Below are 13939 nucleotides of genomic sequence, written 5' to 3' on the forward strand. Positions count from 1 at the left end.
TATATATATATATATATGTGTGTGTGTGTGTGTGTGTGTGTGTGTAAATTACTATTAATAACAAGGTTAACCTAGTTTTCATAAATACTATATGAAAAACTTATTCTGAAAACCTTTAGTACAAAGCTTGCATTATCGGTTTTTTAACGGCAGATTCGCTGAGATTTTCTAGCTACGCGAATCTGCCGTATGGAAATTACAGTCTCAAAACCGTCTTTAAGAAATGGCTGATGATTTGGGAGACGAGTGGTGGACTGACGGCGACAATTCAGGTTACAAACATATTCAACATTTGCAGCTATACATTATTCTATTTTATTTTTTGGACAATGCTAGTTAATTCATGCACGTATGCTTTAAGCATACTTTGCCAGCATCTGGTAACTGCAATACATTAGTAGTAGAAACTTAGCATAGCTCCTTTGAATACAGATTTTACTTGCATGAAACGCCTCCCATGAACTAGTACCATTTTTTTTTTGTGTGCACTTTAGAGGCATTTCCATTTTCACAGATGTATGGCTTAGTTATTTTTTTTACTGGTTTCATTTCAGACCGCTCAGTCAAAACACGTGTTGGGTTGCTCACATAGCATCATGGGAAATGTAGTTTGTCATGACTCCTGTTTACCAAGTGTTAATAATAGACGCCATGATATTTTTGTAGCCTCTTTCAAGCAGTTATTCTTGCTTAAACAGTTTACTTTCTCACTAAGGTGTGTTCGAGATAGAGGAGGACCCACAGCCCAAAGAACAACACATAACACCCACATCAAAGAAAAGGAAGGGTGAAAAACAGATTCAAGACAGCAGCAAGAAAAAGAAGAGGAAGAAAACTGTTCAGGTAACAAGCACACATTTACTGACACTGATGACTGTGAAGCCTTAAAAGGATAGTTCACCCAAAAATGAACATTGTCATTATTTACTCACCCTCGTATTGTTCCAAACCAATAGAATGTTAGGGAGTGACAGCCTCATTTACTATCACATAGGGTTGCCAACTGTCCTGTATCAACTGGGATGTCACTTATTTCGGATGAGTGACATGAGGGTAAGGAAATTATGATGACACAATTTTTATTATACTAAACTGAAACTGGGACCAGTGGGTTGATTTTAAAAAGTGGGTTGTGCTTATGCACAATGGTTTCCTATACAAGCCTGTTAAAAGAATTGTAATATATGTTCAAATTCCAGATTTTGGAAGTGAGTCTTTCTTCAAAGAGATCAAAGGGTTGCCTTTGAGACAAAATGGGTCATGAGCAAAAACAGACTAGGGCATTTCTAAGTAAAAAGTGTCATACTTTTCCTTGCAGAAAAAATGTTTCGTCACACAGGAGAGATCAGAGGAACAGGGTGCTAAAGGGTCCAACAAAAATAAGAAGAGACGAAAGGTAAGGTTAATTATGATTCGCATGTCTAATGTTACACATGTCAAACTCTTGCCCAATTCAATATGCTGCTTCAGAATCATTTTATTCCATTCTTGAGAAAGAGACAAATACGTGGACTGCTGTGTTATCAAAAGCAAACTTTGAAAATCTGTAATTTTCTTAGTTTTTAACAGTTCTCAGTTTTCATAGGTCTTGGTTAACATTAAGTGTTGTTGGGAATGTTTTCACTGATTAAATTATAATAGAAGATTGAGTAACTCTAAATTCCTCCAACGCCTTTTCTAGTCTCTAGTCTCCTCTGATGTAGATGTATACATGCCATTGTTGCATAATCCTACTATGTGTTTAGAAGAAGAAAACGATCACAGATGTCCTGGCTAGCTCGGAGTCTGTGCCAGGCTCTCCAGATGACATTAGGAGCCTTCTGAAGAGTCATTATAGTCAGACACGCTCTGTTATTGAGCAGGAGGAACTGACGCTACAGGGTGAGTTAAGGTCAGTTTATTTATAGAGCACATTTGAAAACAAGTGTATACCAAAGTGCTGTACATGGACAAATAAAACAATTAATAAAGGGGAAATAAAAAACAAGATTGACATTAAAAACAATAATAATAAAATATACATCCATACAAAAGCCAAAGAATATAAATGTGTCTTCAGACTTGATTTATAAATGCGAAGCGTAGGCGCAGGTCTAATGTCCAGAGGTATGATTTTCCATAGTCTAGGGCCGACTACGGAGACGGCACGATCCCCTTTAAACGTCAAGCATGAGGGTGGTTTATGCAGGAAGAGTTTATCAGAGGATCTGAGCATCTTGGAGTATTGTTGATGACTAAGGAGTTCTGAGAGATAAGATGGGGCTAAACCATTTATAGCTTTAAAATAAAAACAAATCTAAAAACGAATCCTGTATTGGACTGGTAACCAGCGAAGAGATGCTAGAACAGGTGAAATTCTTTCCCTCTTCCTTGTTCCAGTCAGCAACCTAGCAGCTTCATTTTGGACTAACTGCAAGCGATACAGAGATGAATGACTAATTCCCATGTACAGTGCATTACAATAGTCAAGTCTGGATGAGATGAAGGCATGAATAACTATCTCCAAATCCTTAAATGAGAGCAATGGTTTATTTAGCAATCACCACAGCATTTTACATTTACATTTATTCATTTGGCAGACGCTTTTATCCAAAGCGACTTACAAAAGAGGAAAACATAAGCGAATCATCTTAATTTGTACGAAAAGTGCCATACTACAAAGTTTTACTAGCATCAGAATAGCATTCAAAACAGATTGAAGTGGAACAATTTGCATTTTGTATTTTTTTTTTAGTGACTGGTTAAGTGCTCTTGGAAAAGTTGTGTTTTTAGCCGTTTTTTGAAGACAGAGAGTGAGTCAGCTTCACGGATGGAGTTGGGAAGGTCATTCCACCAACTTGGTATGATGAAACTGAGAGTCCGGGAAAGTGTTTTGGTGCCTCTGTGTTGGTACAACAAGGCAACGTTCCTTAGCCGACCGCAAGCTTCAGGCAGGAGTGTAGATCTTTTTAAATTATTTTAGGTATGCTAGAGCAGACCCAGTGACTGTTTTGTATGTCAGCATCAGAGCCTTGAATTTAATGCGTGCATTAACCGGCAACCAGAGGAGAGAGACAAAGAGTGGTGTAACATGCGCTCTCTTTGGTTCATTAAAGACCAGACGTGCTGCTGCATTCTGGATCATTTGTAGAGGTCTAATTGCACATGCAAGAAGGCCTGCAATGAGAGAGTTACAGTAGTCCAGTCTAGTTATGACAAGTGACTAAACAAGCAGTTGTGTGGCATGTTCAGAGAGGAAAGGTCTTATTTTCCTGATATTGTAGAGTGTAAATCTACATGATCTTGCATTCTTTGAGATGTGGTCTGTGAAATGTGGCTTGTTATCAATGGTTACCCCTAGATTTCTGAACGTTTTGGAAGGCGATACTGTAGTTGAACCCAGCTGCATGGTGATGTTGTGTTCAACAGCAGGGTTGGCTGGAAAGACAAGGAGTTCGGTCTTGGCTGGGTTGAGTTGTAAGTGGTGTTCCTTCATCCAGGCCGAGATGTCTGCCAAACAGGCAGAGATTCGAGCAGTCACTGTGGTGTCGTTGGGCTGAAAAGAGTGGTAAGAGAAACCATGTGACTGAATGATGGGTCCCAGTGATGTTGTGTGGAGAAGAGAAGTGGCCCAAGCACTGATCCCTGAAGTACCCCAGTAATTAGCTGATGTGGCTTGGATACCTCACCTCTCCAGGCTACCTTGAAGGACCTATCTGAGAGATAGGAGGTCAACCAGTCCAGCACAGTTCCTCTGATGCCCAGAGTAGAGAGGGTGGAGAGAAAGATCTGATGGTTGACTGTGTCAAAGGCTGCAGAAAGGTACAGCAGTATCAGAACGGATGATTTGGATTTAGCTTTCAACTGTCTCAGCGACTCCGTGACAGACCGTAGGGCAGTCTCGGTGGAGTGTCCACTTTTGAAGCCTGACTGATTGTCATCCAGCAGCTTGTTCTGTGAGAGATAGGAAGAGATCTGATTGAAAACTGCCCTTTCAAATGTTTTTGCCATGAATGGGATGAGAGAGACTGGTCTGTAGTGTTCTATCTGTGTGGGGTTAAGTGCAGGTTTTTTCAGCAGTGGGGTTACTCAAGCCTGCTTAAATGTAGTGGGAAAAGTGCCTGTAAGTAGAGATGTGTTAATTATGTGTGTAAGTGCAGGTAGGATGGACGAAGAGATGGCCTGGAGAAGGTGTGATGGAATGGGGTCAATGGAACAGGTGGTGGGGTGGTTGGAGAGGAGGAGTTTTGAGACCTCAGTGTCAGTCAGAGGAGAGAACCTAGAGAAAGAATGGTTGCACACAGGAGCCAGGTGTTTGACAGGGTGTGGTGCAGTGAATGTATTGCTGATGGTTGTAAACTTATTTGTATAAAATGTGGCGAAGATATCTGCTGTCAGTGATGTGGAAGGGGAGGACAGAGAAGTGTGTTGAGTGTTCTAAATAAGCTACGAGTGTCTGTGGTGCTGTTGATCTTGGTCTGGTAATAGGAGGATTTTGCAGCTTTAACGTTCTCTGAAAAAGTTGCAAGCAGTTGATATTTACCTAGATCTGCTGGATCTCTAGATTTACGCCATCTACTGTCAGCTGCTCTGAGATCAGTTCGATGGTCACGAAGAACGTCAGACAGCCAGGGGCTGGGTGGTGTAGTACGAGCTGGTCTAGAGGAGAGAGGACAAATGTTGTCTAGACAGGTTGTTAAAGTAGAGTGAAGTGTGTCTGTGGCAGTGTTTACATCAAGCGCGGAAAATACATTTATTGTGGGAAGAGAGGTAGAGACATCAGTGGAAAGGCGAGAGGGAACAGAGGTTACGGCGAAAGAAAACCAACGGTGGAGTCGGTTTTACTATAGATGGGAGAATCATGTTGAATTGAACAAAGTAGTGATCAGAGACATGTAAAGGTGCAACAAGAATATTTGAGGTGGTACAGTTACGTGTAAAAATTAGGTCTAGGTGGTTGCCCGATCTGTGAGTTGCTGAGGTGTGTAGTCTTTCCAAATAAAATGAGGCCAGATGAGTATTCAGTTCAGTGGCCTGGGGCTTGTCTTGGTGTATGTTGAAATTGCCAAGAACCACAAGTGGCCTGCCATCCTCTGGCAAGGAGGACAGCAGGACATCCAACTCCTAAAGAAAGCTTGTCAGCTGACCTGGAGGGTGATAGATGACAACAACATGTATTTTTGTGGGATGCATTGTAGTAAAGGCATGGAATTCAAAGATGTATTGTTACATGGCGAAGCCTGTGGTGAAAAAGTCCAGTTATTATGAATGAGCAAACCTGTTCCCCCACCCCTACCGGTATGACGAGGGGTGTGAGAGGAGAAGTTGTTGGAGAGAGCAGCAGGTGTTGCTGTATCCTGAGGACGTATCCATGTCTCCGTCAGTGCCAGGATGCTGAGGGTGGACTTTGTGGCAAAGGCTGGAATGAATGCAGCTTTGTTCACAGCAGACTGGCAGTTCCAGAGTCCCACTGAGAACGAGAGCGGAGCAGGTGCTGAAGTACAAAGTTGCCGTAGGTTGTGTGGGTTGTGTTTGGTCTTGCATCTGTATCTTGTGAACGGTCTACAACAGATAAACAGGGATGTGTTTGAAGGCATGTGTTATTAGTGAACTAGACATGTTAGTATGTATAAGTAAAATAATAAGAGATAAAACCAAAAATACTTAAGTGCTATGGTGAGTGGTGCCTTGTCGGTTGCTTGGTGGACTCGCACAGGTAGACTCACTGGTCTTTACCCAAGTAGGTCTTCACACGAGGGCTACCACTTCCACGTCAGCATTCAGTCCAATAAATACACACTTTTAATGAGCCGTTCAGTGGAAAAAGCAGCCACGCCATAATGCTACTTAGCACAACAAAGCTAGTCACTTGGTCAACCGAAACTAGGGGTCGCGCCAAGTGTGGGAACAAATGATGCATAAATTATGTTGCACTTTAGCAATAGATAATACTCTAAAACAAGTGAAGCACTGTTTGCAGACACTAAAACGACGATTGTTTTACACACACTGGATAACCAACCCTAAATCTAGCAGCGAAATACTTTGGGACAGGTCAAAACAAATATTACCGCGAATACTATTGGACAAGTCAAAACATATAGCGCATGCACACAAACACACATTTAAGCGACGCGTGTTAAAGAAAGTAAACAAACAGCACTTGATCTAGCAATGACTACCACTCTAACAACTTTAAAAACAATGAAATAAACACACACATACAACGGCAGACTCCTGTAGATAGATCGCTTCTCCTGAATGACAATGAATCTAACAGTATAAATATCCTACCTGGTGCTGGCCACACCTTAATGCTACTTAGCACAACAAAGCTAGTCACGTGGTCAACCGAAACCAGGGGTTGCGCGAGGTGCCAAGCGCGGGAACAAACACGACTTCCGTACACCGCAAATAAATTATGCTGCACTTTAGCGATAGATAATATTCTAAAACAAGTGAAGCATTGTTTGCAGACACTAAAACGACGATAGTTTTACACACACTGGATAACCAAACCTAAATCTAGCAGCGAATACTATTCAAAACAAAAATGACGCACACACACATACACACAATTAAGCGACGTGTGTTCAAGACAGTAAACAAACATCACCTGATCTAGCAATAAATACCACTCTAACAACTTGCATACAAGAAATAAATACACTTGCATACAACTGCAGACTCCTGTAGATTGATCGCTTCTCCACAGCACTTGTTTGTTTTTCAAAATTTAGAGCCGTGTCAAAGATCACTCCCAAGTTTTTGGCAAAGGGGTGAACATTTAATGACAGTGTTGCTAGATTGCTAGTGATATTAGAGACAGCGCTAGGGAGGCCATACACATACATTTCAGTCTTGCTCTCATTTAACTGGAGAAAGTTTCTTACTGTCCAACATTTAATATTCTTAAAGCATTTAAAACATTTCGGAATATGAATCATCAGAACTAAAGGGGACATACAGTTGTGTAAAATGTTATATTTCCTAAAAACTGAACCATGGGGAAGCATTTAAAATAAAATAAAATCGGGCCTAAAATGGAACCTTGAGGTACCCCACAAGTGAAAGGTGCAGAAGGAGAGGAAAAATTCCCAATCCTAATCCTCTGAACTCAGTTCTTTCTAAAAGGTAAGATGTAAACCAATCGAAGGCTGTGCCTTTAAAACCAGCTTCACTCCTAAGACGGTCTAGGAGGGTAGTAAGATCAACTGTATCGAAAGCAGCACTAACATCAAGCAACATTAAGATTGTAGGTCTACCAGTATCCAAAGTGAGCAGTAAATCATTAGTCACCTTGAGTAGTGCAGACTCTGTGCTGTGACGATCTCTATAACCAGACAAATTTATATAAAATGTTGTTTTCAGATAGCAATGAAGAGAGTTGAGAAGAAATGTATTTTCTCCAGGATTTTTGATGAAAATGGAAGTTTAGAAATGGGCCAGAAATTATTGAGGTTGGTAGGATCCAAGTTTGGGAGTCAATTAATGTGCATTTGTGTGTCTTGATAATGAAGTTAATTTTGTGGTTTCTCTTCCATTTCAGAGTCCTGTTTCCTTGACAGTAATGACCTTACACATAGCTTATCCTCCTATCTTAAGGAAGGTAAAGCACCTTTTATGGACAGTCTTTGTCTTTTCACACACTCCATTGTGGTTTCTTAGTGAAATGGTGCTCCCCAAAAAATTAAGTCTGTCATTACATTACATTACCTTGTCATTTCAAACCCACATTACTTTATTTCTTTCATGGAACATAAAAGGAAAAATTTGAAGACTGTTGACATTATTTTTCATACAGTTAAATGATTTAAAGGAATAGGTCACCCAAAAATTAGAAATTCTCTCATTTTTCACTTACCCTGATGCCATTCCAGAGGTGTATGGCTGTCATTCTTCAGCAGAACACAAATAAAGATTTTTGGAAAATTGAAAAAAATAGTCGTGTTGATTATTTTATGCTGCCTAAATGTGACTTTTGGATCGTTAAAGTGCAGGCATCCCTTTACTTGCATTGTAAGGACCTGACAGAACTCTATCTTATAAAAAATTTAAAGGGGTCATGACATGGTTTTTTTTATTGTATTATTATGTTCCCTTAGGTGCAATTATAGTATTAATATATTTTTTATTAAGAAAAACTTTTAAAATCTAGTGATTTATGACCTTTTCCCACCCTGTTTCTCATCCTCTGATTCAAACAGTCTGTTTTGGGGGCGTTTTCCATTTAAGACTTCAGTGTTAACGCTCAATGTTATGATTGGCTAACGTCAGTGCCTATGTATCAATTAATGACGCTCCCAGCCAGAACAATATGCAAGTAAACTAAGTAAAAACACTGTGATTATTCATAATGAATGAAATTGCGCTTTAAAAAGTAGTTTAAAGTTTAAAATAGATTAGGCCTACTTACAGTTTGCGTCGTCGTTGTTCCCAGAATAGTCGGCACGGACTTATCTTTGAGCAACAGTTTTCTGGCAAAGAAAGCATCATATTGAGATTTGTTCTCAAAACAGTCATCCTTAAAATGTACAGAACAAACGCTTAAGTTAACACTGCCGTGACTGGAACGTCCGCAAAAAATAAACTGCATCCATTTTTCCCTGACGTCTGGATCTTTCGGCAGCTTATTCAGAGGTTTTGTTTGACCACAGCCAGGAACAGCACATCTGTGTGGCATCGTAATTTTCCTGTGCACAAGTAGTCTCTGTCAGAGCTCGCTGTCCATCGACTGAACACTTGTGAGGCGACGGCGATACTGAAATGAGCGTAGCTGTCTTGCGCTTAAAGCGTAGTTATCTTGTGCTGGAGGCGGTCATATGCAAACGCTGTTACGTCACTTCTAACCGACACGTCACTTCTAACCATGAATCCAGAACGAGCTGTATTTTGAGCTTGATTAAATAAATGATTCGTTTAGAATGGGGAGGACGTCTTAAAATATTAAACTTGCAGGACATTTTAATGAGACAAAGACCTCTTATATACCAAAAGATCAAGGCAAATTTGGTTTCTCATGTCATGACCCCTTTAAATTGTGCTTTGCTGAAGAAAGACAGTCATACACATCTAGTATGGTATCAGGGTAATGAATGAGAGATTTTTTATTTTTAAAGACCAGGGGCTGGTCAGAAAAAACAAACAAACATCACCATAAAAGTAGACTGTGTGCTATATTCTACATATACTAAAGCTTTTGTTGACGAACATAGCTTTCAAAGCTCATTGTTACTTCCACCTCTTCAAACATTTGGTTGCGAGATGCATAAGAACCAATGATATTAAGGCACCAGCACACTTCTAGAGAAGTTCTTCTTTCAGAGGTAAAACAGAATTAGCTGTCGGCTGTTTCGTAGGAAGTATGCAGAGGCCTTTAGGTGTTATGGACACCAAACTAGGCACACAATGCATCTTGACAGCCCCTGCTCATGGTATGCTTTGATTTTATAGGAAAGAGGAGCTGGGAAATTCTACAGAATATATCTTTTTGTGTCCCATGGAAGTCAGTCAGTTTTGGAACAACATAGGATTAAATTACACAGTTTGCATTATTGGGTAAACTGTTCCTTTTTAAAACCTTTACCTTGTACCATGGCAATATTTGATCTATCCCATTTAATTCTCAGATCACTGTCTGCTTGCAAAGTCAAAATTCTGATATATTTATACATGATTTCTGTTTCTTTGTTTGGCTTGAGGTTTATTTTGGTACTTTGGTGTCATTCTTATTTCAGTCTGTCCAAAGTGGGCAAAAATACAGAAGCAGCACACCCAGACCCGGTCAGTTGTGTTGCTCATTGTTTGTGGATCTGCTCTCAGAACAATTGAACTCATTAAGTAAGTTTTATCTCTCTGGTGTCCAGTTTTAAATTATACAGAATGTCTTCGTGAGTGTTATATTTTTCTCTCTCTTTGTGTTTAAGGCAACTGGTGGCATTTAAAGGACAAGCTAAAGTGCTGAAGCTGTTCGCAAAACATATTAAAGTGGATGAACAAATTAAGTTGTTAAGTAAAGGTGTGACCCATATTGCTGTTGGAACTCCTGGTAGAATTGCTGCCCTGTTAGAGAAAGGTTAGCAGGTACACTTCAATAAAAAAGTATAAAAATAAATAATTATATTTTAACAATTACTAAACTGGAAGTTATTTAATTTTCAGTTGTGTGAAATATTTTTCACTACTTGTGCTCTAGATGGTTTGACTGTGCAAGGATTGCGTTATTTGGTCCTGGACTGGAACTACCGAGACCAAAAGCACAGGACAATGACAGATATACCAGAGGTAATATTGACATATGTGCATATAACAACATAATTGCAAAGATCCGTTGTATCTGTTTTTTATATCTAACATTTGAGATCTTTTTTAGAACAAAAAAAAATGTATATGAAGATAACCCTGAATTAAATTTCATAATTTAATCTCAAAACATATGGGATCTTTAAACTGTAACAAGATAAGCTGATAACTGTTTAAAAATGCCTTATTTCTTTTTTTGTGTGTGTTGTTTTAGGTGAAATTAGACTTTTTGAAAATGATGGACTTTGGTGTAATTCAGAGCTGCAGAGAAGGAACAGTTAAAATAGGACTATTTTGAGCAGATTGTCTCTACTTTTACTTAGTTTCATGTGCACTTGTGCATTCATGTCCCTTTACTTGTTTGATATGTTCTTGATAAAACTATTGTAAAATATTTGTATTGCCATATAAGATATTAACCCTCTGGAGTGTTTCTTCAGGTTTATAAATAAACCTGGTTAAATAAATCCATTTGACACAAGATCTGTCCATTAGTTTTTGGCTTGCCCACCAAGAGCTCCTCCCACTGAGGGCACGATATACTTTTTATACCTAATTCAAGAAATTCTGCTTTTGCAATATCCTGTTATAATATTCACACACTTTCACTTTGAGTCTTCTCCCACACATTACAGCAGGGGTCCAGGAATGAGGGGAGATTGAGTTCTGGTGGAAAAATATGTTTGGGGAGGTTTAAAAGTCAGAGCTACAGGCTAGGAGAGTGCATGTGTGTGTGTGTGTGTGTGAGAGAGAGAGAGCCTGAGTTAGTGAGCCAGAGTGGTTTTAGTTAATAAGTAACAGTCACTTCAGGTTCAAAGGTTCATTCACATGGGGTGTTGGGAAACTTCCTTAGGTGGTATTTGTAAACATAAGAAGCCGGGTATTGTCATTCTTTCTTATCTGAATTTGTGGTAAGTGTTGGAGAATCTGAGATGGGTAAGAAGCAAGCAGGTACAGGGCCATTGTCAAGGTGTCCGGACAACTCTGCATTTAAACCAGCAGAGGTTACCAGCTTGGTCTCCCATCACTCACGGCACAGACCGTGCTGCCAACATTCTACATCCTCTCTCTCATGTGTTTGATACTGGGCACCTGGCTCATCATCACTGTTGAGAACACATACCAACTGAAGGTTAGACACTTTTGAATGCGTATGTCAGTTTAGAATATGACAGGAAGTGGAGAAACATACCAGGAACATTTGTCTTTTTTTTTTTGTTTATGCAGTAGGTTTCCTTCTGTGTAAACACTCAAACAATTTAAAAAAAATGCATATAGAGTGTCTTTGACATTTAATGTATCTGCCCTTTTTGCTGATAATAGAGCTAGCATTTGTCATTTTATTTTAAAATGTAATTTGTAATTATATCTTCAAGATCGTTGGTCAAAATCCAAAGCTTTAATAACACATTTGCATTTCTTATTTCACTACGCATTCTTTTTTAAATTGAAGGCCATTACATTACCAATTATTACATTATGCTAAAAGTGGCTGAATAATAAACTGAACTCTGAAAAAGAAGAGATTTCTTGTTTCTTGTGAAATGTATAAGTGGTGCTTCTTCAGGCAAACAGCACTTATTATTTCTCAAAGTTAGGGATTTGAAGAAAAGTGTTAAACTTGGATGCGAAACTTGTCCCAAACTATTGAACAGACATTAATAAATAATGCATCTTATTAAAGAGATGTGTGGTGTTGCTTTGCTGTGTGATTGGATTTGGTGACAAAAACATCCCTTGACTTTGATGTCCTTAAGCCATTTTGCCACAACTTTGGAGGTATGATTGGGGTCATTTTCCAGCTTTAACTTCCTGGCTGATGTTTTGAGATGTTGCTTCCTTCCTCATGTTGCCAACTATTTTGTGAAGTGCACCAGTCCCTCATGCAGCAAAGCACCCCCATGCTTCACGATTGGAATGGTGTTATTCAGCTTGCAAGCCTCACACTTTTTCCTCCAAACATAAAAATGGTCATTATGGCCAAACAGTTCAATTTTTGTTTCATCAGACCAGAGGACATTTCTCCAATAAGTAAGATCTTTGACCCATGTGCACTTGCAACCTGTATTCTGGCTTTTTAATGGCAGTTTTGTTGCAGTGTCTTCTTGCTGAGCAGCCTTTCAGGTATGTCAATATAGGGCTCTTTTTTACTGTGGATATAGATACTTGCCTACCTGTTTCCTTCAGCATCTTCACAAGGTCCATTGCTGTTGTTCTGGGATTGATTTGCACTTTTTGCACCAAACTATGTTCATCTGTAGGAAAGAGAATGCATCTCCTTCCTGAGTGTTGTGATGGCTGCATGGTCCCATGGTGTTTATACATGCTTATAAGAAATTGCTTCTAAGGATGAACCAGACTTGTGGAGATCCATAATATTTTTTTCTGAGGTCTTGGCTGATTTCTTTTGATTTTCCCATGATATCAAGCAAAGAGGCATTGAGTTTGAAGGTAGGCCTTAAAATACACTACCGGTCAAAAGTTTTGAAACCCTAGACTGAAGAAATTCTCATGATCTTAAAAATCTTTTGATCTGAAGGTGTATGCTTAAAAGTATGAAATTAGTTTTGAAGACACAAATATAATTATGCTGTCATATTAATTTATTTCATTATAAAACAAAATTTAATAAAAAAAAAAAAAAGTTTTTGAAATTGATGACTTGGACCAAACAATAAAGAAAAGCAGCCAATATGTGCCCAACATATATGGGAACTCATTCAATACTGTTTAAAAAGCATCTCAGGGTGGTCCCTCAAGAAGTTGGTTGAGAAAATGTCAAGAGTACATGTCTGCAAATTCGGGTGACTTCTCTGAAGGTGTATAAAATCTAACTATATCACAGTTTTGATTTATTTTGGATTTTGTTTAAGTTACAACATTATTTCCATTTATGTTATTCCATAATTTTGGTGACTTTACTATTATTCTAAAATGTAATGGAAAAAAAATATGTAAATAATGAGTAAGTGTTTAAAAACTTTTGACAGGTACTGCACATCCACAGGTACACCTCCAATTCAGTACATCTCCTATCAGAATCTAAATGGCTAATTGTCTGAAGGCTTGACATAATTTTCTGGAATTTTCCAAGCTGATTACAAGGCACAGTTAACTTTGTGTATGTAAACTTCTGACCCACTGGAATTGTGATATAATTAAAAGTGAAACAATCTGTCAGTAAACAATTGGTGGAAACCCTAATCCTGTCATGCACTGAGTAAACGTCCTAATCAGCTTGCCAAAACTATAGTTTGCTAATATTAAATCTATGTAGTGGCTAAAAAATGTGTTTAAATGACTTCAGCCTAAGTGTATGTAAACTTTGGTCTTCAACTGTGTGTGTGTGTGTGTGTGTGTACATTTAATTTTTGTTGCACTGAAGTCTGTCTTGAATATTATTCTGATGCAATTGAAACATTTTAATGCAGCACTTTTCGTACTGCTGTCTCCTTAAGATGAATCCCTTACGATGTGCAAGTCGCTTTTTTTTTAAAGTCGTTTGGATAAAACCATCTGCCAAATGAATAAATATAAATTTTTCACATATTTTTGGCAACTTGCATTCTTATAGTAATTATATGACCAGCACCTGTAGTGCATCCATAAAGTATTCACAGCACTTCACTTTCCACATTTTGTTATGTTACAGCCTTAT

The 13939-nt window shown here is 38.7% G+C and overlaps 1 protein-coding gene across 3 annotated transcripts; it reads left to right on the forward strand.

Annotated features, from left to right (window-relative positions):
• Nucleotides 1-220: 220 nt before the first annotated feature.
• On the forward strand, nucleotides 221-10755 carry LOC127655124 (protein CMSS1-like). 3 transcript variants are annotated; one of them, XR_007972015.1, is made up of 9 exons: nucleotides 221-272; nucleotides 716-843; nucleotides 1319-1396; nucleotides 1746-1881; nucleotides 7529-7588; nucleotides 9717-9819; nucleotides 9906-10062; nucleotides 10175-10263; nucleotides 10496-10553. XR_007972015.1 is itself a non-coding variant. In XM_052142758.1 (9 exons), the coding sequence occupies exons 1-9, from the start codon at nucleotides 224-226 to the stop codon at nucleotides 10577-10579; spliced, it is 876 nt and encodes a 291-aa protein (XP_051998718.1). In that variant the 5' UTR covers nucleotides 221-223; the 3' UTR covers nucleotides 10580-10755. The 3 variants fall into 3 exon arrangements, 2 of the variants coding, with proteins under 2 accessions (XP_051998718.1, XP_051998719.1); XM_052142758.1 differs by having other exon boundaries at nucleotides 9906-10054; nucleotides 10496-10755; XM_052142759.1 differs by lacking the exon at nucleotides 7529-7588 and having other exon boundaries at nucleotides 9906-10054; nucleotides 10496-10755.
• The last annotated feature ends 3184 nt before the right edge of the window (nucleotides 10756-13939 follow it).

This window comes from Xyrauchen texanus, chromosome 14 (assembly GCF_025860055.1).
Source record: "Xyrauchen texanus isolate HMW12.3.18 chromosome 14, RBS_HiC_50CHRs, whole genome shotgun sequence".
Lineage (NCBI taxonomy): Eukaryota > Metazoa > Chordata > Actinopteri > Cypriniformes > Catostomidae > Xyrauchen > Xyrauchen texanus.